Raw genomic sequence first — 19,581 nt, forward strand, 5'->3', positions numbered from 1 at the left:
GTAATAAGTTTTGTGAGATCTTCACCTTCTAGGCAACTTACATTTAAAAAGTGTGTAGAAAAGTTGCATATAGAGTGTAAGAAATCATTGTATTTAAATGTTGCAACTCGATGGAATTTAATTTATCTTATGTTATAAGTTGATGAAAAGTTATTTGTGTGGTTAGGTGAAGGTGAACCTAGGTATACGAGTTACTTTTTGAAGGTTGATTCAAACGGGAATAAAAAAACATTGGGCCACCTAGTTTGGAGGATTGAGAAAATGATAAAACTTTGGTGAAGTTCTTAAATATCTTTTACATGGTTACATTAAGATTTTTTGGCTTATTACGTGGGTGTTTGGATATGCTACTGCGGTCGCGGTTGAAATGAAAATCTGTAACATAGTGTTTGGTTATCACCAACCACGTTTTTTATTGACGTGGGTTCCAGTCCAAAACTAAGGTTGGACTGCAGTTTTTGAAAAGCAATTACTTTTCATGCGTTTTGCCCTCTCTCTCATCACCGACACTTTCCCCTTGCTTTCTCAACGGTCCCAAACTTTCTCAAATCCTCACTGGGTGAGTCTTCACAGAACGGTTAATTGGCATATCTTTGGCCATTGATCTACAAAAAACTCCCATTTTTCACCTTCCCCAGGCTGTTCCCCTCTCTCATCTCTTGCCGACAACAACATCCCCATTTCAAAATCTTGCAAAAACAACCACGTTCAGGACGGTTTACAAGAAGAGCATCCCTCTTCCCCAGTCCCTTCTTCTTTCCAAACACCCACAAAGATTGTTACCCAAACCTTCATCGATCTGTCCCTCCATTGTTTACCATTGCAGAAAAACCCAACAGCTTCGTGTTGGGAAAGGTCACACGAGCGAGAGACTCGTAAGTACTTGCCTTATCTTCGTCAATTTTTTTTCAAATTTAGCTCAAAATTTCATTTCTATTTTGGGTCTCCATTTTTTCTTTTTGCATAATAACGTTGCAGAACCAGGCTGGGAAAAGTCAGATAAGAGAGAGAGACAGAGGTAAGTTCTTACCTTGAGCTCCATCTTTATTTTTTTAGCTAAAAATTACAGTTCTGTGATGTTGCATGATATGTTTACTGTGCGTTCTTGGTTTGTATGAATTGAGCTAAGAAGAGTAGTTTGATGTTGCTGCTTCTCTTCTAGTTATTGTGCCTTCGTTTATTTTTTTAATTGAGCAAATTTAATTGCATTTTTGTGCTGCTTCATGACCTGTAATGTGCGTTCTTTAATTTTTTTTTTTTTTTACTTGAGCTAACAATTTTACTCTTCTGTGCTGCTGCATGGTCTTTTAGAAGGCAACATAAATTCTTGAATATATGTTTTTGGATGAATGTGAGTCAAAACAAGAAAATTAACGTGGTGAAGTATTTAAAGAAAGAAATTAAAAATTCCAAAGATCTAAAAATTATATTGAAAAACTGAAGGTGTAGAAGAATAAGAGGGATAAATTTTAACAATATTTTTTTAAAAAATAACTTAACTGGGCACAAAATAAATAAAGAGGAAAATAAGAAAGAAAATTATACAAATTAAGAAAAAAAAATTATCAAAGCCTATGCTGGCCTGGACTAGGCGTACAATTAAGTGCCCATTGGCCAAACTTGGATATGCATTAGGCACCAATCTACAAGGGAAAGCTGGAATGGATTTTAATACATGAACCAAGGAAATTACCTTATCGGCTTTCTTATCAGCTTCGAGCTTTTTAATTTTACGTTGAAGTCCTTCCTAACATTGACTTCCTCAGCAACCCATCCATTAACCCTTTTTTTTATAGTTGCATCTGATAGAGGGCAGGGTATTAATATACAACAAACTAAATTAGTAGTGATACACATGTATATAATCCTATCCCAAGTTTTAAGAGAATAATATAAACAAAAATTTATTGGATTTCACCTAATTGATTATAATCCTGGCTAATTTGCTGAATCACATAGATTACATTGAATCAGATTCAGATACTCTCAGCAATCTTTAACTAGGGTGATTAATATGTACCAATCTTTAAGCTTATTTCAATTTTTTTCTCTGTTTTCTGAGAATCCAAACAGCCATGATGACGATGACGATTTTCTTTTAAAGATGTAAACAAAAACTGAGTGTTATGCACAATTGAAAAATAATGGGTTTGAATTAGTTTTCATAACAAATTGTAACTCCTTCTGGTTTACTTGGAATTAACAAGAACATTCTCATTCAAATTAAATACATAGTCAATGTTTGTTACTAACCACACAGCTTTTGTAAATGCAGAACATTGATTGTTTTTGTATTGGTTGAATCCATGGTTATATATGTCCCATAATGATGACAATACTATTTTCATGGTTTTTTTTTTTCAATCTGGAGAGGCAAAAGACGAATCTTTTGAATTGTTGAATGCTCTGCTTCTTATTTGGGTTTCGGTTCTTATGATTTAGCTTATTGAATAGGAAGATCTGATGCTCTCTATGTTTCTGATTTTGTCTTCAAGTCCATGCAAGTTACAAACAGACATGCATACTTATCCCATTGCTAGGAAAAACCTCTGCATAGTCCTTTATTCTCCATTCATGAAATAAACTAAAAAATGTGTTCTGTCTCTTCGGAACTATTTCCAAAAACTGTTCTGGAATTGAAAACCTTCATTTCTGTGATGCTTTTGTGTACTTTGTTGATATACCATGTCAATTTTGTAGTAATCGTCGCTGAAAATCTAATTTATCTTCTGGGTCTCCATTGTGTATCTGTTTGTAGGACAAAGTTGCAGAACTGCGCTGGTCTGGACACCTATAGACTGAGGTAAGTTCCTGCCTTATCTCCATCTTTATTTTCATTTTTTTAGATGAAAAATTGCATGTCTGTGTACCTGCATGATCAATTACCGTGTGTTCTGCAATTAACAAATTTCATAGCTGTTGTTGATTGTCTTCTGTTTACTGTGCCTTAATCAATTGTTTTGAATTTAGCAAAATTTAATTGCTTCTATATACTGCTTGTCTGTTGTTCTTTGTCTATGTACTTTAGCAAATATATTATGTTATGTTTGTTTTTTCCCTCTGTTTTTTATCTTCCAAACAGCATGATGGCAATGGAGTGTTACTTGATAATTCAAATATTTTATCATGGCTGAAACTGAGTTTTCTGAGCAGTTCAAAATTAATGGGTTTCAATTAGATTTCATTACAAATTAACGTGAACATTCCCATTCCAATACATGTATGTGTTGAACATTTAGTGTTTTATTATTGTTTTAGTCCACGGTTTATGTATGTGCCATAATTTATTTGATATCATTTATTGATTTCAAAATTTTATTAAATGTGTTAAAAGATATCATGGAAGGTCTTGAATCTTTTGATAAGGCTGTTTGGACAAAGGACATGTTGCATATATTTTGTGATATATGCATCAAGGCAATTGATATGGGAATGAGACCTAATACTCATTTCGATAAAACGGGGTGGAAATTTCTTATAACATCATTCAAAGAACAAACTGGGCATGCATTCACTAAAACACAATTGAAAAACAAATGGGATGGATGCAAAAAGGATTGGAGGATATGGAATAAGCTGGTTTCTGAAACCGGTGTTGGCTGGAATAGTGAAATAGGCACAATTGCAGCTAGCGATGAGTGGTGGAAACAAAAATTCAGGTACATTCCTTGTCAACCTAGTCAAATTCCAGCCCTAAAATTTTACTAGTCTTGATCCTTCATTACTTGATTTAATTTATATGCAGGAAATTAGAGGAGCCAAAAAATTCAGACATGTCGGTATTGAGCCGTCTTTGAAGAATAAATTTGACCGAATGTATTCCAACATTATCGCAACAGGAGCGTTTGCATGGGCTCCTTCATCAGGTGTACCTGCGGGTAGTGGTGTTGATCCTGGTACAAGCAATGCCGACATTGCTGATGATGGTTTAGAAGAGGGCAGCAGTGATTCGGAGGAAGATGTGCTTCCAGATTTCCAGACTGACATGGCTCGAATGGTTGGAGGGATAAATATGTCTAGCAGCACCAATACAAAAAGTGGCGACAAAAGAAAAGAACAAGATCATTATGATGTGCGATGTAGAAAGAAGAAAACATCTGGAATTGGTGTTCAGCTGCTGACAAGGTGCAATCATCTACTTGAGAGTATGTCGACTAAGAGTGATTCGACGTCTGTTAATATGGATCGCGAAGGCTGTAGTATTCCTGGGGTGATGGCTGAGTTGCACTCAATTCCTGGAGTTTCAATTGAAGATGAGTTCCACGACTTTGCTACGGAGTATTTGAGTTTAAGAAGGAAAAGAGAAATGTGGGCTAGTATGGGTAATAAGGAGCAGAAGTTGAGATGGTTGCAACGAATGTATGCACGTACTAAACGTGCTTAGCTGACATTGTATTATTATATTTTCTTAACCGTTAATATATTAACTATGTTCACTTGCTTAATGTATTGATATAAGTTTATTTTATTGTTGCAGAATAATGGGATGCTGGTTTTTAAAAAGAGTTTTTTCCAATTGCCGAAGTTTAACCCGAGTCATTGTATTCTTCCACATTTCGTGTTGAGATATATGGAAGTTTTCATTTACGCTAATTTGCTTACTGTTGTATTTATATTAAACTGCTTTTCGGGAGCTAATATACTTGTATGAGGATATAGTTGGTTTTTTTAATGTTGTATTTTATCAATGTATTAAAATCTGTCACTTCTGTTTTTATTAATGTTTGATAGTTGACCATTGGATTGAATTTGCTGGTAATTTTACTTCACTGTGTTGATATACAATGTGCAGTTACTGTGTGAATATTTGTTTGTTTTCTTTTTCTGCTGTGAGTTGATGGGTGCTGCAGGGTGATAAGAAAACTGCAAATAATTGAGATACCATGTGCAGCTGCAGTTTGATAAGATGGATTTGTTTTCTTTTCTGCCATGTGCTTGTGCAGTGTGATAATATGTATTTCAATTCTTTTCTACCGTGAGAATGAAGCTGATGCCTTGTTCAATGTTGTTTGAGCTGCTGGAATTTTTTGAATGTTTGAGCTGTCGGAATTTTTTGAATGTTTGAGTTGCTGGAATTGCTATTGTCAATGTTGTTTGAGCTGCTGGAATTTTCGAATGTTTAAGCTGCTGGAATTGCTACTGTCAATGTTATTTTAGCTGCTGGAATTTTCCATTTTCAGCATTATGAGTTCGGGACTATATTTTTTTACTGAGCTACTTTCAGTTAAGAAAATAAAAAGAGATGCATGGCTGTGAACAAATTTAAATATTGTTTTTTTTTTACGGTGTTGGATGAAATATATATATAAAATGTGTTTATTTTGTGAGGTGCAAATTGAATCTCCAGGTACAGTTGAATACAAATATTTTGTGCTTTTGATGATTTGTACATGTGGGTGTGCACTGACATGGTGATAGCAAAAGATAAAAAAGTGGCCCAAGGAATCTTGAATAAGAAAGTGAGAACAGAAGGTGAAAAAATATGTCAGAATGTATAAGTCACTTTTACAATCTATACACGTGATATTGTACCTGTAAAAGAGATGTAAAAACATGAGTTTTTTTTTTCTATATAAAGAGGATTGTAATGTGGTCTACTTTCAGAGCTGATTTTTACTTCATACCAAATCTGTCAAACTTCATCTGCATTTCATACAAGCAAGTGGAACATTGTTTTTGTTGGCTTTACAGGTATGAAAAAACTGACAAGTACCACCTACTTGATACTTTTTTTTTATTGAATGATATTTAATTATTTAAATGTTTTTATTAATAGCATATAATTTTGTTTTTGTTTTCATGTAATTGAAGTTATGGATGATTCACGGTTTAATGACATCTTTAATGGGGATTTTGATGGCAATTATGATAATGTAATGAACCGAATTGTAGACCATATTAATTATCCTAGTTGTGAAGGTAGTGGTGCCTCATTTTCTGGTGCTGGAGATGACAACGATGGAAACAACACCGACGATAGTAACGATGATAGTGAGGATGATGTTGACGGTGACAGTGATGGTGACGATGCATTTATTATAAGGAGGCATTCTGATAAGAAAAAATTAATTATATGCACAACTGGAGCTATAAACGCGTATTATATTAATTATATGTATAAGGAACCATGTATGGTTTCCTATAACACAGGGATGCGTTGGTTGACGGAGGTTTTAAGAGGTCATTGGAAACGAAGTGTTAACATGTTCAGGATGGACGCAACGACTTTGTTGAGTTTGTGCACTGACTTGGAAACGCACCATGGCTTAAAGCCGTCAAGAAGAATGAGCGTTATTGAAAAGGTGGCAATGTTTCTATTTACAATAGTAGTTGGGGCGTCAAATAGACAAGTGCAGGAAAGATTCCAGCATTCAGGTGAAACTATTAGTAGATGTTTTAAAGAAGTGCTTAAATCATTACGTTTGTTTGCTGTAGAAATTATAAAACCAGTAGATCCACAATTTACGAGCACACCAAGAGAAATTGCTATGAATCCAAGATTTATGCCACATTTTAAGGTAAGATTAATTTTTTATATATATAATTAAGTAGTTTAATTAAGTTGTTCGGAGGAGTATGAAATATATTATAAATGTTTATATGAGTACTATAAATGTTTTTGTGGCATGTAGAATTGTGTCGGTGCAATTGATGAAACACATGTTCGTGCATGCGTACCAGCTGCAAATCAAATTCCATTTATTGGAAGAAAAGGTGTACCAACACAAAATGCAATGGCCACTTGTAGTTTCGACATGCAATTTATGTTCGTGTGGGCAGGATGGGAAGGCAGTGCACACGATACTCGTATTTTTCTAGAGGCTATTGACAATAGCAATATCAACTTTCCAAAACCTCCAGAAGGTTGTGATTTTGACTAAATTGAAGATTGGGTAATTGAAGGAATATAATTATTTTTTTAAGTTTTGTTTAAAATTACAATGTTATTTTTTTCAGGAAAATACTATTTGGTTGATGCTGGATATCCAAACGAGTATGGATATTTGGGTCCTTACAAAGGCGAGAGGTATCACTTCCAAGAATTTAGACGTCGTGGACAACCAAGTGGTTGGAAAGAAGTGTTTAATCGTGCACACTCGTCATTACGTAACGTGATCGAACGTTCTTTTGGGGTATGGAAACAAAGGTGGAAAATTTTGCAAAACATGCCTGCTTATCCATACAAAACACAAGTTGAGATTGTAGTTACATCAATGGCACTACATAATTATATTAGAAGGAGATCGCAAGATGATGCAGTTTTTTCTAAGTATGATCGCAACCCCAATTTTATTCCAGATGACTTTTTGCCTGATACTGTTCAGGTTTCGGCCGTTCAAGGCTCACAGAGGCCTTCACGTATGGATTTTGTACGCGATGGAATTGCAAATAGTTTGATGGAATAATAAAAGAGTACATTAATGTATAATGATTTTTCATTTTGTTATGTAATCATAATTACAAAACACCTATGTTTTGGAATTATATATATGTGTCTATATATGTCCTTTTAATTAATTCCAATCAAATATTTAATTCCAATCAAATATAAAACACAAACCATATTAACAAAACACAAGAAATTTTTTTTTTGAACCACAGTTTTTACCAAACACAAAACTGCTTTTTTTCAACCACAATTGTTGAACCACAATTTTGTAACCAAACACTAAAAACTGCTTTTTTTAAAACCACAACTTCAACCACAGTTTTAACCAAACACCAACTTTTTTTAAAATCAACCTCATAAAAAGTATTTTTTATGAAACTGCTTTTTACAAACCGCAACCACAAAAGCTACCACAATACCAAACACACTCTACATGTCACATCAAATTCTTTCTTTAATGAATTGATTTACATGTATACAAACTTGTTGCAATTGTGTAAAAGTAGAGATAGTATCTTAAGTGGAATGTCGATGAACATGATGTTAAAGTTTGAGAAATAAATCATGATTTTTTCTTTGTATGTGTCTAAGGTCTTAGATCCACATCTTAAGTTGAAATATATGAAATTTTATTTTGGTGACTTGTATGATTATGACAAAGCGTAATTACCAACAAAGAAGGTGAAAAATAATTTGGTGAGCTTGTATGAGTTTTATTTGAAAGTTGATAAAGTTTTGGATAATAATAATAGGTATAAACAATATGTTAATGCTATTGATGACTTGGTGGTAGCTATTAACACTTTGGCTCGATTCAAAAGGAATTTATAGGAGGAAGATAGTGTGAAAAATAGAAATGAGATTGAGACATATTTGGTTGATGGTTATGAAGATCTTAATGATGATAAGTTAGATATTTTAGGTTGGTGAAAGAGTAATGCTTCAAATATAAGATACTTTTGAAGGTTTCACAACATGTTCTAGTTATTTTTATATCCATACTGACTTCCAAACCAGCTTTTAGCACAAACAATCATATACTTGACCAATTTCAAAGTTTTCTATCTTCAACAATAGTTCAAACACTTGTTTGTTGTCGAAATTGATTGCATCATGGACTAATTTAAAACGACAGTAGAACCTTAATGAATGATTTTGAAATCTATAAAAACTTTGAATCATGCAATTTTTATTATAAACTTACACATTTTATTTTATGATTTATAAATTAATGCATTTTCAATCTAAAATGTCTAATATTTTATTTTGTAGAATTTGATAGAAAATTGCATCTAGCAATAGATGATAAATAGTTAAAAAATCAGGATATTTATTGAAAACATATGGTAAAAATACTACTATTTTATTTTATATCTTCTAATTTGATTTATTATGTTATAATTCTAGATTTTTAATTCCATGTTTTGATGTCAATAGTATTAAGGAATTAAAATGCAATGTTTTTGATGTGCTTCTTGATTAGGATGTGTGCACAATGAAGAATTTTGTTTTTTTGGCTTGAAATGTTTTATTATAATGTTATTTGTTGTTTTCTTTAAACCTTTTGAAGACAATGTTTTGTAATTTGAATTTTACCTTATTTGTATGTTATTTAAACTCACTCTAACAAAACAAAAGCAAAATATTAGGAACAAAAAAAAAAAAAAAACAATTGAACGTAAGATTGGCACTAAAAAATTTAATATAAATGAATATTTTATGGAAAAAAAACTTAATAAACACAAGATTGACACTAAAAATTTAATACAAATGAATATTCACCAGTAAAAAAATTAAATATACTTTAAAATCTTATAAGAAAATTAGACAATATAGATTTTTTTGGTTTTTTGACATAAAAAATTGAATTAAACTGAAACTAGAAAATGGAAATCGCCTTCTATTTAAATTTATTTTTTAAAAAATTTAATTTAATTATTTTTATAGATAAAAATATAAAACACCATCATCCCTACTTTTCCGTGTTCGGTTTGAAATTCCGGAAAACTCATTCTTGAGTTTGTTTTCAAGACCACTCGGGCTAGGTGTCCTATATATAGCAAGCATGTTAAAATAATTATATATAGAAAAGTATTTGGTTCAAGAGAAAAAGGTAAACATCCAGCATCCAGTAGACGCCCTTTTAAGTTGCAACAAAGCAAAGTGACAAAAGGCTGGAGTAAAATAGCTGTAGGCACACCCATCCTTTTTTTTTTTTTTTAATAATAAATTAAATAAAGTAAATATATTGTATGTACTCATACCAAAAAAACAAGTAACAGCCAGTTACAAGAGACTTGGTTAGACACCACTTAGGTTCAAATCCCAGCATTTTCAACAGTCCAGTGGTGGGTTGCCATACTTGGTTACTCTTTGGGTTCGATTCCTCGATCTAACAATTTTTTTGATATCTCATAAATCAAAAAATTTAAATTGCTTCATAAAATATATTAAACATGTTGATAATTAATTAGACATGAAAATAAAAACCTTAAGAATCGATCGATAACATAATTATTTATCTTATCAATATCAATTTAGAGAATTATGTGATTAAAGAAGAATAAAATGAGAATTTACCATTCTTTAAATACCATAACAAAATGGAGTTTTGGAAAAAAAATAATAGAATTTTACTTGAAATAGTTAGGTTAATGATGATATAAGCAAATTTTCCTATCATATATTGGGGTGATGCATTATTAGTTGAAATGTATAAATTCAATCGTGTACCTTCTAAGTCAGTTACAATTACACTCTATGAATTATTGGACAAAACAATACTTGGCTTGAGTGTTTTAAAACCTTAGTTTGTATTACTTATGCTTATGATTCTTCTCATTAATATGAAAAACTATATCCAAGAGGGAAGAAATGTATACTTATAAGATATTCTAAACACATGAGAGGACATGTGCTCATAACGAGCAAGAAAGTAGACATATAACTGAATTTGAATAACTAGATGCTATATTCTTAAAGAATGATTTTTCTAGATAAGGAAAAGTAGGTTAAGACCTATCTCTTTATAAAACTTAGGACCATAATGCTCTCACTATACAAATAAAAATGGGCTCACTTCCATGTGGGAAGATTTGGAGGAAGATGAATTAGTTTTAATTGAAACTTAATTGCTACCTATGGTGAATCTATCTATGATTGCTGGTTCATTGGGAGTAACATTTCCATTGATGTATCAATGAATAAATCTTAGCTATAATGAACTGGTCACCATAACATTCCTTATTGTTGTTTTTGTATTGAGAGCATATGTAAATTTTGCAAGAATATCTTTAAAATCTGTCATGCTTTAAGTAAGTTGAGTACTGATTGTCTCTTGCTTTTCAATGAATGAATGCAATGTTTCCTCAAGATTTCTTTTAGAAGGTGGAGCATAATGAGGTGCATATCCATGAGAATTTTAGAAATTATGGTGTGTTTGAAACGGTGGCTGTGAAGTTTGTGCATTATTGTTATCAATCTTCCAACTAAAATTTGGGTGATTTCTCCAACCAGGTTGTATGTTTGCGAGTATGGGTTATGATTGGGCCTTTGAAAACTGTTTAAAACATGGGCTTGTTCATGGAGACATTCCTTGAAAGAAGGCAAAGTTGGACAATCATTGGTTGCATGTTTATTTGTTTCATAGTTTTGACATACAATGTCTTGAATAGATTTTAATTGACCATTCTTTTTACATTCAAGTGCCTCAACTTTTCTAGTTAAAGATGCAAATTTGGCTTGGAGGTCATGATCTTCCCTAAGGTTGTACATATCTCCGTTAGATGTATGAGGTTGAGTTTTACTCGGTGCCTTATAAGTGTCCGTAGTGTCCCAATTTTGAGCATTTTCAGTTCGCAAGTCTAGGTACTCCATTGCTTCATCAGGATATTTATCTTCAAAAGTTCCATTGCACATCAATTCTATAATTTTTCTATCTTTAGGTGTTAATCCTTTATAAAAATATGAAACCAATCTCCATGTTTCAAAACCACGATAAGAGCAAGTATTAAGCAAGTCTCGATACTTATTCTAACATTGGTAAAATGTTTCTTCTAGTTTTTGAGTGAAAGTGGTGATTTGTTTTTTGAAAGAGTTTGTTTTGTGAGATGGAAAAAACTTCTTTAAAAATTATTGTTGTATTTCATCCCAATCACGAATGGATCATGGTCTCAAATTTTATAGCTATGTTTTAGCTTTATCTTTTAAAGAAAAAGGAAAAAGCTTTAATTTGATGGTGTTCATGCTACAATTTGAGTCATTATAAGTGTTACAAACTTTTTCAAATTCTCTTAAATGCATGTATGGATTTTCTAGATCTAAACTATGAAAAGAAGGTAAAAGTTAAATAATGTCTGGCTTAAAATTAAAATGAGATGCATCATGAGAAAAAATTATACATGATCGCGCAATTGTTCTTGTTGGATTCGTGTAGTCTCTAAGTGTTCTAACCCAATTATTCTCATTATAAAGCGACTGATTATCCTCTTCAGCCATGTTTTCTAAAAAAGATGAGAATACCCTATAAAGTATATCATTTAATGTACATGACCAAGCTCTCGTGCACGTGTAGAAAAAAAATAAAAAGAAGAAAAGAAAAAGAAAAAGAAAAAGAAAAGGAGACAAAACACAAGAAACAAAAGTTAGATAAAAGAAAAGTGAAAGGAGAAAAATATAACAAAATTTATAATTTATACAGAAATTTACCTCCCCGACAACAGTGCCAAAAACTTGACACGATCGAAAGATTGATGTCTTATCCCAAGTGCAGGAGTGTCGAAGTAATAAATAACCCGACAAGACTGGGGTCTAACCACAAGGAGGTGAACTATATAAATTACAAATAATATATATATATATATATATATAATAAAGATTTAATTATAAATTTTTAACATGATCATATTAATTATCTAATTTAAGTAACACCAAACTTTTAAATATTGTCAGGAATTCATGATGCTAACTTATGTTAACAACAAATCAAGTTCCTTTCATGGCACATGTGTAGGTTATACTATGCGGTTGGCTATGAAAGTGCCAAACATTTGCTATACCAAGTGTTGTACAATACAAATCTAGATTAATCATTTAACAAGAAGGTATTAAGAATTAGTAAGATAAAAAGATAATAACACCATTAGTGAAACCTTTTCATATTGAAATAATAAACTGAGCTAAACATAATGAAGAAGAAAAACATAAATAAACAACATAAGAACATAAGTATAGTAAATGAAATGAAAAGCATAGGCAAGAGATTAAGAAAAATATAACATGAAATAAAACTTAAACATTACAAAAATATAAAGAGTAAAAATAAAAAGCACGATCTTGATCTGAACAAACAAGATGCCTAAATACATGGCAAATGCCTCCTTTTATAGGTCAAAATTTAGAACTATTGATTTGATGACTAATTGTTGAGTGGGTGGCCACATTTTGACTTGGTGACAATCCTTATCTTCTTGTCTGAACAAAACATCATTGATAACGTTTGAATTTGAACCACCTGTACTCATAAAAGTTCTAGAAAATTATCTCATCTTTTCAGGAAAAAAAAATTGAGGTCATTTGGACTTCTAAAACTCGAGATATGGGCTGAACACTGAACATTGTCTGGGTTGCAGGACAGATTCAGACTTCTCCGTTGTTACTATAATTTGGACTTGAAAATGAACTTTTTAAATCTTGGACTCCACATAAAAGTTGTAGGCCTATGTATTACCTTTCCAACCATATAAAACAAACCTAAATCCGAGATCTACAGCTCCAGATATGACCCAATTACCGAGTAGTGTTCTAGTTTGGACTGGATCAACATCTCTTTTTTAAGTTTGGCCCTCTCTTTGTTCTTTCAATTTCAGTATTTAAACTCATTAATCAATCCTTTCATTTATGTGATAGGCCTGCATTTAAGATTAACATTTACCATAAATTAAAGGTATCTTATATTATTAGATATGTTATTATAAAACATGCTTTAGTTAAGAAGTTATTGATACTTCAAGTGCAAAATAATGATATAAAACCTTGATAAAAATGCACTTTTAAGTGCTAATCACTCCAAAACGTTCGAAAGTCGCAATCATAGCTGCAAAATGTTTCCTCAAGCATAGACTCCCCCTTTGTTACAACTAATCAAGTGTACACCCAGGGTAATACCATTAATAATAATAAAAGTCAAGATTATGAAAAATAACGAAAAGTGATAAATTAAATTATAAGAATGATGATAAAGTCAAGAATATGAAATAAAATGTTTTGTATGGGTGTTAAAATAAAAATAAAAACAGAAATAATGGTAATATATATATATATATATATATATATATATATATAATGAATAAATAAATAAACATAGAAATGCTATTAAATTTTTAATGGAAATGAAATGCACAGAATTGAAAATACTATCAATACTAGCGAGAAACTTAGTAAAATTAAAAAATAGCTTGGTAAAAGTTGGTATAAAAAGGTGTTAGGATTCATTATATATAATGAATAAATAAATAAACACAGAAATGCTATTAAAATTTTAATGGAAATGAAATGCATAGAATTGAAAATACTAGCGAGAAACTTAGTAAAATTAAAAATAGCTCGGTAAAATTTGGTATAAAAAGGTGTTAGGATTTGAGAATTTTTATCCAAAAATCATAAAAGTTACTATTAAGGAACTTAGAAGGAATTTGTAAAAAGATTATATATATATATATATATATATATATATATCGTGGATGAGAAAAGAAATGTTGTGATATACTTATCAATCCAAGAGAGGCTGTTAGGTCGACACTACAGCAAGGAACTTCAACTCAAGCTCAGTCGTTAGGTAATTATGTGATGCCTGAATATATTATTGGTCAATATGTATTTTTTTTTTCTTATTAATTATGGGCAATGAATTAGTAATTGTTGTATTGTTTGCTTGAGGAAATATGATATGTGATGCGATGAATTAATTCCTTGATTAATGAAATTAGTGCCCTTATGAATGTGCAAATTACTGAACTAATTCCTAGACTAATAGAATTAGTGCCTTGATGAATGTGCGTGATAAGAAATTAATTTCCTAATTAACCCTAGTGAATGGGCAAATCATTGAACTAATTCCTGGTTTAATGGAATTAGTGCCTTTGTAAATAAGCGTGATAAGAAATTAATTCTTTAGTTAATGAGATTAGTAACTTGATGAATGGGCGAATCGTTGAACTAATTTTTCTAGGTTGATGGAATTAGTGCCTGTTGAAGGGAAGATTGAGAAAGTAATCATCTATTTGTGGAATTAATGCCCGGGTTAATGGGCGATATGAAGAAATATATTTTTGGTTAATGTTTAAGAATTAAGGATTATTCAGAAATTTAATTGAAATATAATACTAGATCAATGAATTAATTTAATGATGTTATGAGAAAATATATAAAAAAAGAGAAGAAAGAAAGTAAGAAAAGAATTATTGATATTTTATTTTATTTGTCTAATCGAATTATTGTATTAAATCAATTTTTACGTAGATTAGTTTTTCTTATATTTTGTTGAGTACCATTTTGTAATAAATAAATTTATTATTTTGTTATGTAATATAAATTTTATAATTTAATGCGTTAATAATTTATCGAAAGTTTTTTGTTTGTAATGATGAGGTTCTTCTTTAATTATGTACTTATTTCGATTATAATTTTGTTAATGGTCTTTATTTGTAAATCTTTGAATTGTGTAATGAACTTTAGTTATAATTTGTAGAATAATTCATTGAATGAAATTTATGTAAATGTGTTATATTGAATTGTTTAAACATGTGTTATTTTGATTATTGAGAAATGGTGATGTAATAAGAAGAGGAAGTCTTTGATGATAGGACTAGTAGGAAATTTAATAATTAAAAATTATAGAAGAAAAGTCGATAACTTGGTACCTAAAAATACAAAGGAAACTCTATCGGATTTTTAATTGATTGAGAAAAAAAATTACCCTAATTGATTAGTACTTAAAAGTGCATTCTTATCAAGGTTTTATATTATCATTTTGCATTTGAAGTATCAATAACTTCTTAACTAAAGTATGTTTTATAATAACATGTCCGATACTATAAGATACCTTAATATATAGTAAATATTCATCTTAAATGCAGGCCTATCACATAAATCAAAGGATTGATTGATGAATTCAACTACTGAAATTGAGAAGATAAAGAGAGGGTGAAGCTTAGAAAAGTGATGTTGGTTCAATCCAAACTGGAACACTGTTTGATAATTGGTCCATATCTGAAGCTGTAGATCTCGAATTTAGGTATGCTTTATATGGATGGAAAGTTAAGACATAGGCATAAAACTTTCATGTGGAGTTTAAGATTTAAAAATGTTGTTTTCAAGTCCAAATTATAACAAAAATGGAGAAGTCTGAATCTGTCCTGTAGCCCAGATACTGTTCAGTGTTCAACCCATATCTCGAATTCTAGAAGTCCAAATGACCTCAATTTTTTCCTCTGGAAAGCTGAGACATTTTCCTAGAACTTTCATGAGTAAAGTTGGTTCAAATTTTGACGTTGGCAATGATGTTTTGTTCAGACAAGAAGATAAGGATTGTCATCAAGTCAAGATGTGGGCACCCACTCAACAATTAGTCATCAAATCAATAGTTCCAAATTTTGGCTGATAAAATAAAGCATTTGCCATGTATTTAGGCATCTTTGTGTTCAGATCAAGATCATGCTCTTGCTCTTGCTCTTTTTCTTTGTATTTTATGATGTTCAAGTTTTATTTTATGTTATATTAATCTCTTGCTTATGTTTTTCATTTCCTTTCCTTTCATTTACTTATATAATTATGTTTTTATCTTGTTTATTTATGTCTCTTTCTTTCATTATGTTTAGCTAAATTTATTATGTTAAGGTGAAAAGGTTACACTAATGGTGTAAAAATAAATATAGTATAAACTCAACATGGACTTTAATGCTTGATACTAACATGTTTTATATTTATTATCTTGCTCACTCTTAATACATTGCTTGTTAAATGGTTAATTTAGATTTGTGTTGAACAACCATTGGTACAACAAATACTTGGCACTTTCATAGCCCAACTGTATGGTATAACCGATACCTATGCTATGAAAGGAACTTGATTTATTGTTAACATAAGTTATCACCATGAATACCTCATAATATTTACAAGTATTGACATTACTCAAATAAGATAATTAATGTAATCATGTTAACAATTTATAATTTGATTGCAACCTCTTTTGTGTGTGATTTCTAGTTGAGTAATAAGAGTTTATACTATACTTGTTTGAAGTACCATTAGTAAATCCTCTAACCTTGACATTTGTTTTTATCATTGTTTAATCCTCACATTAATCTTACATCTCAAAGTCCTCTTTACTACTACTACTACTACTATTATTGTTATTGTCGTTGTTATTATTATAGTTGTTATCATTGTGTTGTTGTTATTTATAATTTATATAGTTAACCTCCTAGTGGTTCGACCTCGGTCTTGCCGGGTTATTTATTACTTCGACACTCCTGCACTTGGGAGAAGACATCAATATTTTGGTTGTGTCACTAATCTTAACTGAATTATTATGTTCTTGCCTTTTGCTTTGAACATAAATTTTGGGGTTGTTACAATTAATATCAGAGCCCTTTTATGGGTTTAGAAATTGAATTGGACTTTGATAAGTATCAAACTTTAATTTTCTTGTGATTTTTCTCATGATTTCAATCAATTGACTTGGTAAAAATTAAATTTGATTTATTAAAATTTCAATTTTCTCAATTAAGCCTAAATTAGGCTCTTAAACTTAATTTTTCATCAATTAATCTCCTGATAAAATTAATTCGACTCATTTAAAGTACAGTTAAATCCTTGCACCTAATTAAATCATTCAATTAGACCTAAATTAATTATTAAACATAATTATACATATTAAAATTTAATTATATCATTGGACTTAAGTTTTATGCAGATTCATCCAATAATGATTTAATTTGACCATTAATCTTCATTGTTTCTTCAATCTTAGGTATCATGGTGTACAATTAGGACTTAAATTTCATCCAAAATTACAACTTGATTTTTATGTAATTTTTTAGAATCCTTCTTCTCTTGTTTTCTCCATGTTGTCAGCCTTTATTTTATTATTTTATTTTTATTTTGGAAGAAAAAGTGAATTTATGGAATAACCCAGAAATTAGTTAGGACAATTGTCCTCCACTTTACAATGCTTATGATAGAAAGTCTTGTAAGAGACTTTAGATAGTAAGCGTAGTAAAGAAAAAAAAAATAGTAGTAATAGATTCATAAGATCAAGAAATACTCAATCCTTCTGAAAGTATTTAAAGTGAGGGCTAGAAAGCGCACTAAGAAAAGAAATTGTACTTGCCTATTGGTAAAATTCAAGGATTTTTTAAATGGTTGAATTGTCATGGGTGACCTGCCCTAAAAGAAAAAGGGTTTTCAAGGTGGTGAAGAATGCAAAGGTTTTTCAAATTGATCTTATTATAATGGGTGATCTGCTTAGATGGAAAAATACAAAGATTTTTCAGAATTATCTCATTGTAATGAGTAACCTGCCCAAGTAAAAAATACAAAGATTTTTAGAAATTGTCTTATTATAATGGGTGACCTTTCCAGGTAAAAAATATAACGATTTCTCAAAGAGGTTTGACTGTAATGGACGATCGACCCAAGTGGAAAATATAGAGATTTTTCAGAAATGGTCTCATTGTAATTGGTGACGTACTTAGATGGAAAAAACAAAGATTTTTCAAATACGTCTCATTATAATAGGCGACCTACCTAGGTGAAAAATATAAAGAGTTTTTAAAATGATCTCATTATAACGGGTGACCTACCCATGTGAAAGGTTTTCAAGGTGGTCTCATTGTAATAGTTGACCTACCCATGTGAAATATGAGATGTCTTGAAGGGACGACATGATACGGCTCGAAAGCGCACAATCCATAAGATGTGAGCTTAAATGAGCACTCAAAAAGAAAAGAGATAGGGCTCGAAAAGGGATGAGAGCTCAATGACACTCAAAGGTAAGTTAGGAGATAATGTTAGAAAACATATTGCCTGAAAGTGAGGGCTCAAAGGCTCATTCTAAAGATGAAAGATAGAGCTAAAAAATGCATTATCTGAATGATAAGGGCTGAATAGTGTACTAAAAAAGAAATAGGGTTAGAAAACGTGCTACTTAAAAGACGAGGGCTTAAAGACACACTTGAAATGAGGTAGGGTTAAAAAATGCACTACCCGAGAGGTGAAAGCTCAAAAGCGCACTCGAAAGGAGATAGGGTTAGAAAATGCACTACCTAATAGGTGATGGCACGCTCAAAAGAAAATGATAGGGCCTAAAGGTGCACTATACGAGAGATGAGGGCTCAAAGGCGCACATAATAAGAGGTAGGGTTAAAAAACACGCTACTCGAGAGACGATTGATCAAAGGTGCACTCGAAAATAAAAGATAGGGCTTGAAGGCATAATATCTGAGAAATAAGGGCTCAAAAGCACACTAAAAAGTGGCAGGGTTAGAAAATACATTACTCGAAAGGTGAAGGCTTATAGGCACACTAAAAAAGAGGAAAATAAGGCTAGAAAACGCACTATTTGAATGATAAGGGCTCAATGGTGTGCTAAAAAAAAGCGATGGTGAGACACTAATTTGTCAGAGATGAAAGAAATACATTATGATCAATATGCATGTATACTTACCTGAGAAATATAGGTCCCCTTTTCTTCATGGATTTTACCTTTTCTTAAGAGTTTGAGTCTCTATAGTAAGCTTTGATGACTTTTTCGCTCTTGCTTACTTAGGTCATATCTTATGAACTTGACCTCTAGGAAGGGCACAATATTAGCTAGCCTTTATCTCAAAGTTGTCAGCTCTGCTATATATTTTTTTCTCTCTTTGAAAGGGAATTATGGGGTTAACCCTATTATGTATTTGTTAGATTGCCCCCCAACCTAATCATGTGCTCGAGTGTTCAATTCAGGTTTTATTTAAGGATAAGGCTGTGTGAAAGAAGATTTGGTTATTCAAAAGGAGTTGTTTTCATGGAGAATTTTCAGAATTTCAAAGTTATTCCAATAAAAAAAGTCATTTTAATGTTTGTTTAAAATAAACTTGTTTTCATAACTTGTTTTGAATCATGGAGTCAACCCTATTATGTTTTTGTTT

The 19,581-nt window shown here is 31.1% G+C and overlaps 1 protein-coding gene, 1 long non-coding RNA gene and 1 pseudogene across 2 annotated transcripts; all 3 read left to right on the top strand.

The window, feature by feature from the left end:
* Positions 1-478: 478 nt before the first annotated feature.
* LOC118040661 (uncharacterized) lies at positions 479-3,650 on the top strand. The gene is made up of 4 exons (XR_004686120.2): positions 479-875; positions 979-1,018; positions 2,766-2,803; positions 3,335-3,650. It is a non-coding gene; the product is annotated as an uncharacterized lncRNA (long non-coding RNA).
* LOC118040681 (small nucleolar RNA snoR64a) lies at positions 2,385-2,467 on the top strand (annotated as a pseudogene).
* Positions 3,651-3,814: 164 nt separating the features above from the next.
* On the top strand, positions 3,815-4,384 carry LOC118040676 (uncharacterized). The gene has a single exon (XM_035047680.1). It carries the CDS (start codon positions 3,815-3,817, stop codon positions 4,382-4,384), a length of 570 nt encoding a protein of 189 aa, XP_034903571.1.
* Positions 4,385-19,581: the final 15,197 nt, after the last annotated feature.

Source organism: Populus alba, chromosome 18 (genome assembly GCF_005239225.2).
Source record: "Populus alba chromosome 18, ASM523922v2, whole genome shotgun sequence".
Classification (NCBI taxonomy): Eukaryota; Viridiplantae; Streptophyta; class Magnoliopsida; order Malpighiales; family Salicaceae; genus Populus; species Populus alba.